At 44.4% G+C, this 16,814-nt stretch overlaps 2 protein-coding genes across 11 annotated transcripts in view; one reads left to right on the top strand and one right to left on the bottom strand.

The window, feature by feature from the left end:
• KBTBD2 (kelch repeat and BTB domain containing 2) overlaps positions 1 to 1,330 on the bottom strand; it is a 21,602-nt gene extending 20,272 nt beyond the window's left edge. The window contains exon 1 of one of the 4 annotated variants that reach the window (XM_019757311.3): positions 1,192 to 1,330. The gene's annotated coding sequence lies outside the window, so the exon portion shown is untranslated. Of the gene's footprint in view, positions 1 to 267; positions 733 to 762; positions 859 to 1,191 lie in introns of those variants that run through there. The other 3 variants (XM_074340975.2, XM_074340976.2, XM_074340974.2) reach the window with 3 other exon arrangements.
• LOC109461230 (uncharacterized) overlaps positions 965 to 16,814 on the top strand; it is a 25,454-nt gene continuing 9,604 nt past the window's right edge. Inside the window, exons 1-5 of one of the 7 annotated variants that reach the window (XM_074340978.2) lie at positions 1,476 to 2,062; positions 3,175 to 3,291; positions 4,797 to 4,965; positions 5,629 to 11,859; positions 12,434 to 12,577. In XM_074340978.2, coding sequence (XP_074197079.1) covers positions 12,442 to 12,577 — 136 coding nt within the window. In that variant the 5' untranslated portion in view covers positions 1,476 to 2,062; positions 3,175 to 3,291; positions 4,797 to 4,965; positions 5,629 to 11,859; positions 12,434 to 12,441. The other 6 variants (XM_074340977.2, XM_074340979.2, XM_074340981.2 and 3 more) reach the window with 6 other exon arrangements.

Here is a 16,814-nt window from a genome sequence, read left to right as displayed (position 1 = left end):
CTGTCCCGCGCACCAGCCGGGCGCCCGGCAGCAGAGGGGGGCCGCCGCGGGGTGCGCAGGGCTGCGCTGGCCCCCTCGCCCCTCCCCCGCCTGCGGCGGAAACGTCTCCGGTTTGAAAGATGCCGCCGCCGCCCCCCACCCGCCAAGCTACAAAGGGCCGAGCCCGCTCCCGCCGCAGCCCTTTTAACCTCCCATCCCAATTCCTCCAGATCGTCGCGGGCTCCCCCTGCCCACCCCTCTCTCCCCGCGCCGGCGACGCCTGCTCACCCGCGTCCCTCGCTCCCGAGGGTTGGGATCCGGTGCGGCCCGTGGCCCCGAAGACTCTGGGCCCTTGGGCGCGGCGGCGGGGGCGTGGCCCTCCCGCCGTGGCCAAGGCCAGGGTCTCGCCTTCGCCTCCCGCCGAGGAAGGCTGGCGCCGCCGCCTCCTCTTCCTTCCGGTTTCCCCTCGCGCCCTCCCTCGGCAGCTCTGTCCTGCGCGAAAATCAGCGTCCTCTGCGGGCGCCGCCGCACGCTCCTCCGGGCCAGACCACCGCCAGACTCCTCCCCCGGGGCCGCGAGACGCCCGGCTCGCCGCTCCCGCCCCGCCCCTGCGGCGCGCTCTCGCCCCCTCGGCGGGCCCCCGTCGCAGCCCGGGAACGTGCGGCTCGTGGGCCGGGGGCCAGCCCTTCCCAGGGTTTCCTTCTTACCGCTCGCGCGCGCCTAGCGCCACAAGCGGCAATTTTGCAGTTTCCCGGGTTCTCGAGACCCCCCCACCCCCCTTACCCTAGTTTCCCCCGCCCTTTTCCTTTGCTGGATCCCACCGGAAAGCCAAAACAATTGGGTCCGCGCAGGCGCGAAAAAGGAAGCGGAAAGAGCAGGAAGGGCGGGGGCAGCGCGAGGTGACAGGGAAGCGCTATTGAAGGGGTTTCCCGGGGAAGGTCAGCCGAGGGCGCGTGCGCGGCGGAGGGTTCACCGCCCCCCCCACCCCGGCCCCCGCCCCCAGACGCGCAGGCCTGAGGCGCCAGCGGGTTCACGCCGTAGGGGCTTAAGGCTTAGCCTGGCGGAAGGTGAGGCTCGGAGATTTTAGTGCTAGGAAATCCAGGCAGCCGAGTACCAAATATTGTGCTGTAGGCTGTTACCTCCCCCCCTGAAATCCAGAACTTTGCAGGGGAGGTGGGGGAGTGGGAGTGAGGAGACTGGACAACAGCAGACCTGGCCCGTGAGGGCAGACGTTGGGCGGCTGGCGGAGTGGGCTTTGTTTCCTCAACCCCTTCTCTCCAAAACACGCCCTCCGCTTTCCAGAGCGTGTTCGGTTTTCCCGTGTCATCCAGAAAGCCTTCATGTTCTGGTCTGGCAAGGCCAAGCAGCAACTCAAAGCAGCACGTGAAATGGCCCGCAGTTCTGGGGAGACGACCGTCGGGGTGCGGAGGGGGAGCCTCTGCTGCGAAGCCTGCAGACAGTTCTGTGCCGCAATGCGGGCAGCTACCCTCTCCCCCGCCTAGCAAGTTCCACAGGAGCGCCTACTGCTTCACAAAGCCAGGCCTTTGTGGCAGCTGGTGGCTGTGGCCCACACGGGTTGGGTTAAGTCGGTACAGCTTGCTGGCAAGCAGAACGTTGTATATTTGCTCTCTCATTTGATAGAAGTTATTTATGGACCCAAGATTGTCAGAAATGCCCACACAGCCGTCACCTACCTTCCTAACTTCACTTTTAGCATAAGCCCTATGTGGAGCATGTACACAACTAATTATCAACTCAAAGCATATATACGTTAGTGACGAGCCTCTTCCTGTGGGAAAAGTGAGGTCAACAGTGCACATCAAGATGTGTGTATCCAGCTCTGCTTTCGATAAAGGATTTTTCAGTAGAATTGAGAAAATAGATTCGTTCAACAAATCTGTATTGAGTGCCCAGTGTGCTGTCACTCTGCTTAGTTTGATTAAATGTGTTTTGACTTAACAACAACAAAAGCCATACAAAATATTCAGTCATTGAACAAATGCTTGAGCACCTGCTCTGTGCCAAACTGGATCCTGGAGATACAGCCTAAACAAGAAGGCAGAAACTGCTAACAATACCTATGGTAAGAGTTTGCGTTTCATCCTGTAGACAGCCATTTCAGATTTTTAAAGAGAAGAATATCTTCATGAGATTTTGGAAACATGATTTTTTTTTTTTAATTCTAAGTGTTTATTTGAGCCAAACAACATATGCAGGGGAGCAAGATCTCAGGTGCTCCTTAGAACACTAATTCTGAAACATGGTGGATTTCAAACTGCAACGGGGGATACAGGTTAAAAGACTTAAAATAATCCAGATAGGAGATGGAGAGAGTCCAAACTCATTGAGTGGTAGTGAAGACTGTGAAGAATGGATTTGAAAGAAACTAGCTGGATATAATAAACAAGACTTGGTTCCTAAGAGGATGAGGGAAAATAAGGTAAAAGATGACTGAGTTTTCTAGTTAGAGTAATGAGATAGTAATATCAGTAACTGTATAAAGAGAACCTAGTTGTGAGGATGAAAGAGGACTAGAAAGGTATCATTTTAATAGCTATACAGTTAGGAATGTGTTTGGCTGCAAGTGACAAAGATTCCATTTCAATGACTTAAACCAATACTGGTGTATTTGCTCACATAACCAGTCCGCAGGTAGGCAGTTCCCATTATTCATTCAACTGCGTAAGAACAGCAAAGCCACAATTTCTGTAATTCTCTGGACATTTCCCTCATGGTTGCAGATGGTTACACCCTTGTTCGAGACAGGAAGAGGGAGAAAGGAGTGGCTTCAGCCATCTATGCTTTTTTTGTTTGTTTTTTTTCCAGGAAAGTAAAAGCTTTCTCAGGACAATGCTTCATCCCCCCAAATCTGCAGACTTTCACATACATCTTATTTTCTAGCACTGCAGTTTGGCCAACTATGGCTGCAAAAACTTAATTTTTCCAAGCTCTAACAAGGCTATAAGGGAGCAAAGCATTGAGGATGGAGGTTGGGTCAGACAAGTGACAGTCTAGTTCGTTAATACTTAAAGCGTCACTTTTTAACTTTTAAATCACTGAGGGCTGGCAGGCTGGATTGCTGTATTTAGAGTTTCAAAGAAGCCAATCTTTTTGTGTTTTCTCTTCATTGGGAAAAGAACAGACTGAACAGTTATCCTCAAATAGTTGTACTTGTTTGCTGTTCCTTCCCTCAAGGTGGCCATCCCCTTAAAAAGTCTCAGAGAGCGTTAGAACAGTCAGGAAGAAGGGTGCTGCTGTGATCAGAGGAGGCTGAGTCCTTGGACCCGCTGAGGTAGAACAACTGACTGTGGGGTACGTGGCATCGTTAGTCTCAACACCTTGATTTCCTTACATGTCTTGTCTCAGTTTGGAAGGTGAACAATCACAGCTTGTTACAATATCCAGTTGAGGGACATCATAAATCAGCAATTACACTAACCGTTTTGGAATGGACAGCAGCTCCCATGTGATCTATATCCAAAACTAGGCACATGACATTGCTTCAAGCATTCCTTTTTATTTAATAAGGCATTTTCTTTTAATTAAGTGCCAATGGCCGTGAAACAGTATCCTCCTAAGACAGCATTTGAAACTTTGTCATGATTCTAGAAAAGACAGAAAACTGAAATGACTCCTGGAAAAAGAAAGATGCGACTACAAAATTTCTAAAGTTGAGTCTTTGCTTAGCCATTTCTGAATGATATAAATCACAATCATTTAGGATGTTAAGATAATCTAAAATGTTCTTAATGTTAATTTTAACATTTTAACCGATTTGCAGATCTTGGATTTGGGGGAGGAGTTGCCAGGGCCATCTCTGAGGGGACAGTGCATTCCAGAGCTAATGTGCAGTATGTCCTCACCATCTTGCTTCCCTGTAATAATACAGAGAAAATCTAGTTAAAATGGACATCATTATTACGGGATGGTACGAGGGCGTTCTTTGTGGTAACAGAGCAGTTCTGTATCTTGATTGTGGTATAATTGCAAAAGATAAAATTTGAGAGAACTGTGTATAACACCTACCAAAAATATAAGTGCATTCAAAGGTGATGAAATCTGAGTAAGGTCTGTAGTCTAGTTAATTGCATGGTGCCAGTGTCAATTCCCTAGTTTTAACAATGTTTTATAGTTTTATAAGATACTACCATTGGGGGAAGCTGGGTACCCAAGGAACCCTCTGTACTGTTTCTACAACTTCTCCTGAGTCTATAAATATTTAAAGATAAAAACATTTTAAAAACTGTACATCATTTATTCAACAAAGATTTATTTTAATACCCTGGAATACAGAGATAAAAGACTCGTGGAAGAATGGGAGTATTGGAGGGAAATATCCGGGCAAACCAACAAGTGAGATAAATTCTGTGAAAGCAGTATGCACAGGGTATTATGAGGGTATGTGAGAAGAACAAGCATACCAAGAAAGGCTTCTCCAAAGAAGTGGAGCAGGTTGGATAGAAAAAGGAGGGAACCAGTTGAGGAATATAGCAGGGGTCAAGACAGTGGTTTATTTATTTATTTATTTTTTAAAGATTTTATTGGGGAAGGGGAACAGGACTTTATTGGGGAACAGTGTGTACTTCCAGGACTTTTTTCCAAGTCAAGTTGTTGTCCTTTCAGTCTTAGTTGTGGAGGGCACTGCTCAGCTCCAGGTCCAGTTGCCGTTGCTAGTTGCAGGGGGCACAGCCCACCATCCCTTGCGGGACTCAAGGAATCAAACTGGCAACCTCGTGGTTGAGAGCATGCTCTCCAACCAACTGAGCCAACCGGGAGCTCAGAGGCAGCTCAGCTCAAGATGCCATGTTCAATCTTAGTTGCAGGGGGCGCTGCCCACCATCCCTTACGGGAGTCAAGGAATCGAACTGGCAACCTTGTGGGTGAGAGCCCACTGGCCCATGTGGGAATCGAAGGGAGTTAGGAGCACGGAGCTCCAACCGCCTGAGCCACCCGGCTGGCCCAAGACAGTGGTTTAAATGAACTCTGGTAAGTTTCACTAGTATATGTTTTCCTTCCACATAGTACTTTTTATCTCATAGCCCTTATGATTATTATAATTAAATGTTGTTATAAGGTAAGCTCCATAAAGGCAAAAACCACTTTTATATCTTGTTGGCTCTCCAGTGCCTTACACAGCTCCTATGTAGGCACCATAAATACTTGTGAACGAGGTCACTGACTGTGACCGGAGCATGGAGTACATGAGGGGAATGACAGGATTATCTGGAGAGGAAGGCCAGAGATGGATACAGATCATGAAGGGGCTTCCATGTTAAGTTTGAACTCGATCCTAAAGGTAGTGGGGAACTATCAGTGGAAGGTGATGGGTTTTGTGTTTTAGAAATATAATATGAAGAGCAGCATAGAGAAAGCAAAATGTAGCGATGTCCCTAAAGGTCAAAATGCAACCTTCAGTAGTTTGTCCCTTAGCAGAGGAAAGCAAACTAGATTGTTAGTAATTGCAGGTCCCACTCTAGGGGTTATATGTCTAACAGTCTCTGAGTGTCCTAGGACTTTGTTTTATAATAATAATACCACCAACAAAATAATAATTAACACTTGATGAGTACTTATGATGTGCCAGACACTATATATATTAACTCATTTAAGTTTTACAACTGTATGACTTTGCTGTTCTTGTCTCCACAGATGAAGTATCTGAAGCACAGAGAGGTTAAGTAACTCACTCTAGATCACACAGTAATAAACTGGAATATTATTGCAATGGAATAGAATATTTTTCAGCCTTAAAATAGAAGAAACATGTTACAATATGGATGAATCATTAATGCTGAGTGAAAGAAGCTGGACACAAAAAAACAGACATTATATGATTCCACTTATATGAGTTACATAGACTAGTCAAATTTATAGAGACAAAGAAGTAGAACTGGTGGTAGTCAGGGGCTGGTAGGAGGGGAGAATGGGAAGTGCTTGGGCAATGGATACGGGGTTTCTATTTGGGATGATGAAAAAGTTCTGGCTGTGGATAGTGGTAATGATAGCACCACATTGTGAATGTGCTATCTGAATTGTGTGCTCTAAATGAAATTTTTATGTTTTGTGTATTTTACCAAAAAAAAAAAAAAGTTTAAAGGAAAACATTGGAAAGAGGCCTGACTTTGTCACTTAACTAAATCTATAATCTGAGGCAAATTCCCTGATCTACCCAGGTCTCAGTTTCCTCATCTGTAGAATTGGAAAAATAATAACATAATACCTACTTCCTAGGTCTATTGTGAGGTTAAAATGAGATAACTTGGCAAAGCATTACGTTGTCTTAAGCTTCATTCTTCCTAGCTTGGAAGGCAAATAATCTAATTCTAAAAATCATGAAAGTGTAACTTAGTACTTACAGTGGCAGAGAGAAAATGTGCGTTTTTAATAGTTGGCTGGATCATAAGGCAGGTTATGTTTAGTTTTGTAAGAAATCACCACACAGTTTTGAAAGAAATCCAAAGCAGCTGCACCATTTTGCATTACCACCCGCAGTGAATGAGAGTTGCTGTTGTTCCCCATCTTCCCTAGCCATTAGTGGTGTCAGGGGTCAGAATTTGGGCCATTCCAATAGATGTATAGAGGTATCTCATTTTAATTTGCATTTCCCTGATGACATAAGATGTGGAGCATCTTTTCATGTGTTTGCCACCTGTGTGTCTTCTTTGGTGATGTCTCTGCTAAGGTTTGGGGCCCCCTTAATTGGGGTATGTGTTTTCTTAGTGTTGAGTTTTAAGAGTTCTTTGTATATTTTGGATGACAGGTTTTTTCCAGATATGTCTGTTGCAAATATTTTCTCCCAGTCTGTGGATGCTTTTTTCATTCATTTGATAGTGTCTTTCACAGAGTTTTTAATTTCAATGAAGTCCAGCTTATCAGTTCTTTTTTACATGAATTGTGCCATTGGTGTTCTATCTACAAAGTCATCACCATACCCAAGATGGTCTAGGTTTTCTCTTGTGTTATTGTCTAGGCTTTTTATAGTTTTACGTTTTACACATAGGTCTATGATCCATTTTCAGTTAAATTTTGTGAAGGGTGTAGGGTCTGTGTCTAGATTCATTTTCTTTGCATGTGGATGTCCAGTTGTTCCAGGACCATTTGTTGAAAAGACTATCTTTGCTTCATTGTATTGCCTTTGTTCCTTTGTCAAAGACTATATTTATGTGGGTCTATTTGTGAGCTCTTTATTCTGTTCCATTGATCTTTTTGTCCATTCTTCTGCCAATACCACATTGCCCTGATTACTGTAGCTTTCTTTATAGTAAATCTTGAAGTCGGGTAGTGTCAGTCCTCTTAACTAATTTTAGATAATCCTTCTCTTATGCAAACTGCTCTAGAGAACAGGAAAAGACGGCACGTTATCTGATTATATGAGGCTAGAATGTCTTGAAACCAAGAAAAGACAATGTGAGAATTGAAAATTCTTAGATTCCAAAATTCTAAATAAAGTACCAGCAAATGGAATCCTGCAATGTGTATTAAAATATATCAAAACCACATTGGGTGTATCAAAAGGATGCAAGCATTGTTTAATGGGAGAAAAATCTGCCTTACTAGTCAGGTGAAGATGGGGGAAAAAATGTAATTCTTTTAATAGCTGCAGGAAAACCATTTACTAAAACTCAACAGTCATTAAAAATTTTAAAACTTTTCTGTCAATTTGGAATAAAAAAGATCCTACTAAGTTGATAAAGGATATCTAGAAAATAACCTACAACAATTATAACAAATCATTAGGAATTAAATACAAGGCACTGGTATCTGCTATCAATTTTTTTAGTTGAATATTGTCCTGAAGGTCTTAGAAGATTAAAATAAATAAGAGACATGAGAAGACAGTCATTGAAAAAGAAGAAATAAAACTGTCATTATTTGTAGATAACTTGAGTGTCCACGTAGAAAATCTAGTCAAATCTACCAAAACCTGAAACTAATGAGAGTTCAGCAAGGTTGCTGGAATATAAAATCAATATATAAATGTCAATATACTCACCCCCAACACAGAATATGTAATTTAAATAAACCATTTTCAATAGGAAGAAAAACTGTAACTCTAAAAGACATTTATAAAGGAAATTATAAATTAGAACCTTGTATTTAATTCAGATTTATCCATGGGGACAGAAGTGATTCTAATTCCTTCATTTGACTCCTGTGTAATATCCCATAATCTATCTATAATTTATTTATCCATTCTTTTATTTCACAAACACTTAGGTAGTCTTCAATTTTTTAATATTACAAGGAATGCTATTGCAACAAACATTTTAAATAAATGTCTCCTTGTGTGTATATGCAAGATTTACTTCTAGGATTTTTCTGGAAGTAGAATTGCTGGTTCATAGAGTATGGCTCATTTTTCACTTTTTTTTTTTGTTTCTTCAACTTTTTAAGATACTCTCAACTTGCCCTCCAAAGTGATTTTACCAATTTACACTCTCAACCAGCTGGGTATACATGTTCTTGTCACACCACTTCCTCCTAAACCCGTAGTGTTGTCAGAGTTTTTAGCTTCCCCGCCCCCCCCATCTGATAGTTGTAAATGGTGTCTCATTGCAAATTCCACAAAATGGAGGCTCCCTAGGAATTATAATTTTGTTTTCTTCCCTGCTGTTTCCTTAGGGCTAGAATTGTGCTGGTCGCATTGCAGGGACTCCAATATTTGTGGAGGGAATAAGTAAATGAAGGGTCACTAGTGAGCCTCAGCGTCCTTGGTGCAGGAATTACGGACCAATGTGCTAAAGATGAAGCTCAGGGTGTGGAAACGTAGACCATCACTACACTTGTGTTTAAAATTTCAATCTGAAATTAGTGTGTCAACGGAGAGGAAAGCAGAAATCATTCTGCTTTAATGAGAGACAGACTGTCACATTGTCAAAATGAGGGTGACACTGACCACCCAAGCACTAGAAAAGGCACTGGGCCTGAGAGTCCAAAGACCTCAGCCCACGCCCCTTCCGTCCAGTAGGATTGCAACGTCACATTTATGAGCAGATTAATCAACCTCCCTGAATCTCAGGTGTCCCCATCGTAAAATAGAGATGATGATAATACCCGTTTGGAATCCTGAGCAGAGAACACACAGTTCACGAACTGGACTTAACAGCACAATAGCGACTACCATCTAGCCTCTGACAACCCACCTCACACAAAATGCCTCAACACAAAAACCTTACAGAAGAGGTCTAGTTGGAATCCACGGACCAGGAAGGACCACTGTATGTTTCATCCTTGACATCTTCCAACACTGCCTCAAACCCAAAACCCAGTTAGCAGGCATTTCTGGGACTTTCTTAGTCCAGTCCCGCTCCCGGTGATCTAGCTACCAGCCCTCTCAATAATTATGCCACCTGGAAGCCCTGTTTGGCTACAAACGAGCCACCATATCCCTCAGCCTCTTTACTGAATCGTCCCTGCCCTGTGTTCCCTTCCAAGGACTCTCCAGTCCTGAGCTGCCCTCATAGGGAGGTTCTTCAATCTCCCACTCTCCATGCACTGCAAAGCTGAGACATGGCCCCCAGCTTGTGGCAGATCCAAGTTTTATGGGGACTAATATAAAATTCGGGGGACTCTCTTGAAGAAAAGCAGCATAAAATTATGAATACAAACATCTTGGGATGTTTCTCTCTCACCTTCCTGGTCACTCTGCCACATTCATTGAGGACATGGGAACCTGTAATGACTACAATATGAAGGAGGGGGTGATTCATCCCAAACCCCAGCTTCCCCGATCTTTTCCTTCCTCAGTGCCAATGACCTTCACCTCCATAGCACTTCAGCAAACCACTAGCTTGGCCACCTGGTGGACCTTGTTATAACTTGTAACTGCTCCGACTATGAAAACCTAAACTTCAGATGTCCAGTCTCTGACCACAACCCTCCCCCTCTAGCTCTTTAACTCTCATGTGGAAGCCCTCCATTAATCTTTCTCCATTTGATCAACTGCTCTCTGACATTATTTACTTTCTCTTTCTGACTCTTCTAGGCCACTAGGAAGGGTAAGGCAAGGCATCTGGGGGGCAAAATTTAAGGAGGCACTTGTGCACAGGGTCATAACAAGTGCAGGAGATGCACTATGTGCCATGATGTATTACTTTATTTTCTCACCATCACACTGAACTTTCTTGAACCCTTGACTTTTCTTTCCATAAGCCCTGCAAAACCACAGTCCTTGATCCATCCAACCATTCAGTGTATCTCCCAAGTGACTGAACATGGCTGGGCAAGTAACACACCAATGCAGATGCGGGCCAATACAAATTACTGATCCCCAACCCAATTCAGCCCTCAAATCTACCAGCAACCCTTTTGCATGTCTGTTGGTTACTGCTTCTTCCATTCCCAGCAGCAGTATGGCAGACATTGTTAGTTGTCTGCTCAATTAATACCCATTCTCTTCCTTAGTCACAGCATCCCAGTTTATTCCAAGTGGCAATATGCCCAGCTAACAAACAACTTTTCAGCCATGAGAAGCCAATGTGCTGAAACCTGAAGTTTCGTGGGTCTTTTAGAAATTCCTGAAGAGCAAAACTGATGATAGAAGAAGCTGTCGTGTGGCCTTTGTGCTCTTTTTTTTTTTTTTTAACCTCTTTCCCTTCTCATCCTCTTGGTTTCTACTTGGAAAAGGCATCTTGAAACATGAGGCAATTTGAAGATAAAGGCCAGGGCTAAGGATGGTAGAGTGGAAAGAGAGGAGATTGGATTCTTCATGACAGCAAGAGCTACCAGCCCAGCCCTGGGTGGCTCACTTCCAGACTTCTTTACGTCAAAGAAAAACTTTGATCAAGTTTCAGCCACTGCTATTGCTGGTCAAACACAGATTCTACCCAGTAATGCTGTTGGTCATCCCAAATTCTCAGTGCTCCCTACAAGTGTTATTCCTGCCTTTATTCATTGGGGGGAAAATCACTCATTAGATGCTAATGCGCTTCAATTCCTGCCTTTAAGCCTTCATTTCCCTCCAATCTCAAAGACTTTCTTCTGTGCAAAACATTGCAACCAGGTGTAGCTACTCTCCCTCTGCCTCCTCACAACATCCTAACATCCCTTCTCTCCACTTTTTGCAACATCTCCCTGTATCTCCATTTAGGAGATTAAAATACCAAAATCTGTAGTAAAAAAAAGTGCAAATAAAGAGCAGTCTGTATTTGCCAGCTTCACCTACACTGTCCATCTATCACCCCACGGACGACTTACTGTGGCTTCTGTCCCACCACTTTCCCCAACCAGGGGCGTCCTAATCGCCAACGCCTCTTCTTCCCCGATTTTACCCGAGCAGCACGAAGCCCGCTTGAGCACCTCCTGTGTGACTTTCTCCTCTCAGGCCTGTACTCGGCCCAAGTGGGCCTCCTCCTCCGTCTCTTCTCCTCGCTCAGCTCCTCTTGCTTAAGGGTCAGTGGCTTTAGGCCCAAGGACGGGAGGAGACCAGGAGCTCAGAGAAGCAGCGAGAAGCTGCCCTAACTCAGGTTAAGTGGAGGGGACAGTCGGCAGAGCGAGGGGAACAGGGGACTGTCCAGTCCTCTGGAAGAGCCAACACCAGGGCGCCCACGCGCACGAAGCAGTTCCAGAAGGGAGGGTTAAGGCTGCAACCCCTGACCGGACGCAGAGCACCGCTCCACGCCTCCGGTGGAAGCCCACGTGGGCTTGTTCGGGGGCTTCCCGGCGGGGCAGCGGGCCAGGGCCGCACACAGGGCGCATGCGCGGGCGGAGCGTGCGGGGCGGTGCCTGCTCAACGCGCAGCACGTGCCCGCCCTGTGGCGCGTATAAAGGCGGGCGCAGCGCCACAGCCGCCATAGACGCTCTGGGTTGCAGGGGTCAGCCTGGCAGCCGGCCGGTGTGCCACCGCAGAGGGTCCCAGTCGCGGACTTCAAACTACAGCAGGTCGGTGTGACAAATTTGAAGCCGGGGTGGTGCGGATTGGCGGGTGGGCTGAACTCACTGGCTTGAGGGTATTTGCAGGGGTGGGAGGCAGGTGAGGCAGGTGAGGCTTGGGTGAGGTGACCCTGAGCCCGGGGGCCTCCTGGACTGACCAGAGCCTCGGCCTGGGGAAGGTGCTGGCCCGACACGCTGGAGGGGCAGAGGACAAGGACAGTGTAGGCCCGGCCTAAGCCACCGCCCTCGGGTGCAGCGCCTGGTGTTTGAGGCCTGGCACTGAATTGCGCCTGCGCCTCCAAAGCCTCGCTCTTGCCCGGGGGCTGCTGCGCAGGAAGCCTAGACTTGCGTGTCACAAGGTGACGCGGCCTTTGGGCACCACTCCCCGGGTCCTGAATGCGGTGCAGCCCTTTGTGTCACTAATGCCAGGTGAGTCCCTGGTGCCAGGTGAGCAGGAAGACAAGGTAAGGAACCTGACACCCAGGCCTGGAGTTGCGAGGGGACTGAGATGACTTCTCCACCCTCACATTTTACTAGGCTGAGTGTGACGGGCCTTTCCTGAATGTCAACGTCTGTTTTTCAGCCTAGACAATGAACTCCTCAGAAAACAATTTTGACAGCAGTAACGGCCGACCCTTTGTCGTGCACACCGTGGCCCAGCAGCAGCCTTACCCAAGCTTCTGGTACCAGAATCCTGCCTATAATCCATTCTGCGTCCCCGGAGCAGGTAAGGACTCTGCAAAGCGGTTCAGTGGGATTCTGGACCCTCCCTAAAACCAGTGCCTGAAGGTTTTCTGATGCTTCTCCACGACCTCCCTTTCCTCACCCTGTCCTGACACAAAGGGGATTGTGGGCGCTCAGGGGCAGTGTGTCAAGTTCACATCACTAGGAAAAATTGGGATCTAGCTCTATGCCGGGTACTCTGCTGAATACTAGCAATGAGTCTGTCGTTCCACCTCTCAACCCCGCGAGCTGCCCTTGTTTCACAAATAAGGGAACTGAGGCTCGGAGAGTCAGTGACTTGTTCAGAGTCACAGTAGTCAAACCAGAACCTCCTTATGTTCTGAGACCAGTGTGGTTGGAAGAGGGACCTCAGAGCTGCTAGTCCCCATTATTGTGTCATCAAAGCCTACAGGTTAGAAAACTATTAAGCTGAAGTCAAAAAAGTACTTTGGGGGAAAAATGACAGACAAGACTTGAAAATTTCTGGAAGGTAGCTGTCTAGGATTTCATTCAGTGCAGTGGATTTATGGGAAGGGGGGTTAGGCAGGATGTTAGGCTTCAAGGGGTGATTCTCTCTTCTCATACCTCCCATAGTAAAGATAACATTAAACTTACTCTTTTGTGTCCCCTTCTGTGGATAAAGCATGTTGTGTATATTATGCACCTGTTTTCCACGTAATGAACTCGGTGTTAGAAGGAGTGCTTTTGAGTTCATTAGTCACTGGTCCCAGCTAGGTAACTGAAATCTAAGTCTTGAAAGGAACTGTTGGTTGAAGCCATGTCAAAGTTGCAGTCCGAGCAAGAAGGAATTCTGCCGGTATATGGCCTATGGACTTGAACTGTCTCCCGTGTGACTGCCTCTGGCAGATTTTGGACTAGCACCTACCCATGAGCCAATTCCTTAAAGCAAATTGTCTCTATATATACATATTCCCTTGGCTCTTTCTCTGGAGACCCCTAGCTGATACAGATGTTGAAATGATGTAGAGGAAAGAATTGTGAGGAAAGCTCGAGGAGACAGGGTGGGAAATTCCTCAGAGAAATATGTATTGTATCTTAAACATTCTTCGAATTAAAAGGCTGAGGTTTTATACCTCTGCGTTTTTTTCCACGCCATTTCCCTTAAGGATTAAAATACTTGTCCTTTAGAGTTGTGGTTTAAGAGAATTAAAAATGGTGAGTACTAGAAGTAGGAATAAGGTTTATATTTTTTATTGCAACTTTTTTTTTTTTTTTTTAGTGAAAAAAGGAGATAGGGTTTATTGTCTTGTGTAACCTGGAATCCCAAGAGTGAAGCCACTTCAGGTTGGCTAAATAGAGATGGACTCAAAGGACACAAACCATTTTTGAGTTTCTGTCTCTCTCTATGTCTAGGTTTTGACTTTTTCTGTTGGCCTCATCTGAGCCATCATTTCAAACTGACAAAAATGCATTACAGGCGTTTCCAGGCCTGTAATGATTTTATAGTTAGTGATCCCAGAGAAGAGCTCTCTCTTCCATAGTTTCATCTAGAGTTCAAAGCTGATTTTCCATGTCTGTCTTTGTCACATGCTCTCCCTGTTCTAATTACCAAGCCAGGAAGGTGCCCTAGTCTCCTTGGTCTAGATTGTGTGCCCCATGTTGAAGGTGGTGTGAACCTATCATATAAGTCTCTCCTTTTTCAAAGAAAAAGTTCCTTTTTCAAAGAAGCTTGAGGGCCTGTTACCAAAACAAGGTAGAATGGATGCTGGGTACAGAAAAGATGTTGAGTATAGGTTCACTGAAGACCATTTATATCATTTTTGGATATAGAGTTAACTAGGAAGTAAGAGGCATATATAAGTTGTTAAATAGCTTAATGAAATTGTGTATTAAACATGACAGTGTCGTGGCCAAGGTGTAGAGAGGTTCCTTGGGTGAATACAACCTGAGTGCACTTGAGCAAGTGGACTCAAAGCATCCTGGTTGTATTAACCTCCAGGGCAGATTCTCATGGCTTACTTTGTGTCTGGTCATTTTGACTAGGAATTATTCAGAATAAGAGGTATAACTATCTTCTGAATAACAACATTTTTGCAGTTGAAACTTGCTTAAATTATTTTTTATTTAAAGTGACCAAATTCATGAGGCTGAAAATTAAAATAGTGTACCAACGTGGAATGAAGTCTTTCCCTCACACTCCCTTTTCCTGGTCTCCCAGTCCATTCCCCTGAGGCAAAAACTATTGTCAGTTAATTTGGGTATTTTTCCAGATACATTCTATGCATATTCAGTGATCTCTACCTAAAGTCTTTAATCCATTTTGTTCTTGTATATGGTGTAAGAATGTGGTCCAGTTTCATTTTTTTTTCGTATATCTGCCCAGTTTTCCCAACACCATTTATTGAACAGACTGTCTTTACCCCCATTGTATATTCTTGCCTCCTTTGTCGTAGATTAAATGACAAGTTAGGTGTGGGTTTATTTCTGGGTTCTCTATTCTGTTTCATAGATCTATGTGTCTGTTTTTATGCCAGTACCATGCTGTTTTGATAAACTATAGCCTTATAGTTTGATATCAGGTAGAATGATACCTCCAACTCTGTTCTTTCTCAAGATTGCTGTGCCTATTTTGGGGTCTTTTTTGGTTTAAATTTTTTAAGATTTTTTTTTTTTTTTTTTTTTTAAGGAGTGCACAGCTCACAGTGGCCCATGCAGGGATCGAACTGGCAACCTTGGTGTTATTAGCTTCACGCTCTAACCAACTGAGCTTAACCGGCCACTCCCTGGTTCCATATAAATTTAGGATTATTTATTCTAGTTCTGTGGAATATCTTTAGTTTTGTAAGTAACTGCCAAACTGCTGTCCAGAGCAGCTGTATCATTTTGCCTTCCCACCAGCAATGGCTAAGTGTTCTTATTGGTCCATATCCGTACCAGCATTTGGTGTTGTCAGAGTTCAGGATTTTAAGTGTTCTAATACATGTGTAGTAGTAGCTCATTGCTTTAATTTGCATTTCCCTGATGATATATGATGTGGAGCATCTTTTCACATGTGTATTTGCCATCCATATATCCTCTTTGATGAGGTGTGTTAAGGTCTGGCCTTTTTTTAAAATTGGGCTGTTCTCTTAATATTTTAGGAGTTCTTTGTATATTTTGGATAATAGTCCCTTATCAGATACGTCTTTTGCAAATATTTTCTCCCATTATGGCTTGTCTTTTCATTCTCTTGACACTGTCTTTTGCAGGTTTTTAATTTTAATGGGGTCCAGCTTATCAGTTTTAAGTGGATGTGCCAAAGATGTTGCATCGAAAAAGTCACCACCATACCCAGCATCATCTAATTTTTCTCCTGTGTCATCTTCTAGGCATCTTAATAGTTTTGCATTTCACACTTAGGTCTATGATTTATTTGAGTTAATTTTTGTGAAGGGTATAAAGTCTGTGTCTAGATCCACTTTTTTACATGTGGATATCAAGTTTTTGCAGGACCATTTGTTCAAAAGATTGTCTTTGCTCCATTGTGTTACCTTTGCTAGTTTTTCAAAGTATTTTGGAACTTTCCAGCTATCTTGTTTTCTACATTAGTTCAGTTGTAGTCTAAGAGCAGACATTATATAATGAATATATTTTTTAATTTGTAAAAGTGTGTCTTATGGCCCACAACGTGGTCTGTCTGGGTGAATGTTCCTGTGAGTGTGAAAAGGTGTATTTTTCCGTCGAAGTCTGTAGATGTCAGTTATATTTAATAGATTGATGGTGCTGTTGAATTCACCTGTCTTCATATAATTTTTTTTCACCTCCTGCATCTGTCCATTTGTAACAAGGATGCTAAAGTCTCCAACTATAATAGTGAGTTAATCTATTTCTCTTTGCAGTTCTGTCACTTTTTGCCGCACGTAGTTTGACCCTCTGTTAAGGGCATATGCGTTAGGGTTTATGACTCAGTGAAGAATGACCTTGTAGATAGGTATTTCCCTTCCCACAGGTCAGTTTGGCCCTGGTGAACTAGTAGCTTCACCTGCAGTCCCATCTTGTTAAGAATAGAATGCGTCTGGTGTTTGTCATAGAGGTTCCTTTTCCCCTTCTCCCTGTTGGAGCCACAAGGGACTTGTCTCGTAGATGTACCTTGAGAAACTGAGCTATTGCAGGTAAAACTTAAAAAAGAGTGCCACTGCCCCCGAAGTTTTTAACTCTCGGACTTGTCGACCCTGAGTCTACAGTTTGTCAGTAACAGTTCAGGTTTTCCTACTCCACTTGTTCCCAGGGAGTTGTTATGT

This window comes from Rhinolophus sinicus, chromosome 4 (assembly GCF_057876585.1).
Source record: "Rhinolophus sinicus isolate RSI-liver-muscle chromosome 4, RSI-T2T, whole genome shotgun sequence".
Lineage (NCBI taxonomy): Eukaryota > Metazoa > Chordata > Mammalia > Chiroptera > Rhinolophidae > Rhinolophus > Rhinolophus sinicus.
This window is presented reverse-complemented; position numbering and strand designations above follow the sequence as displayed.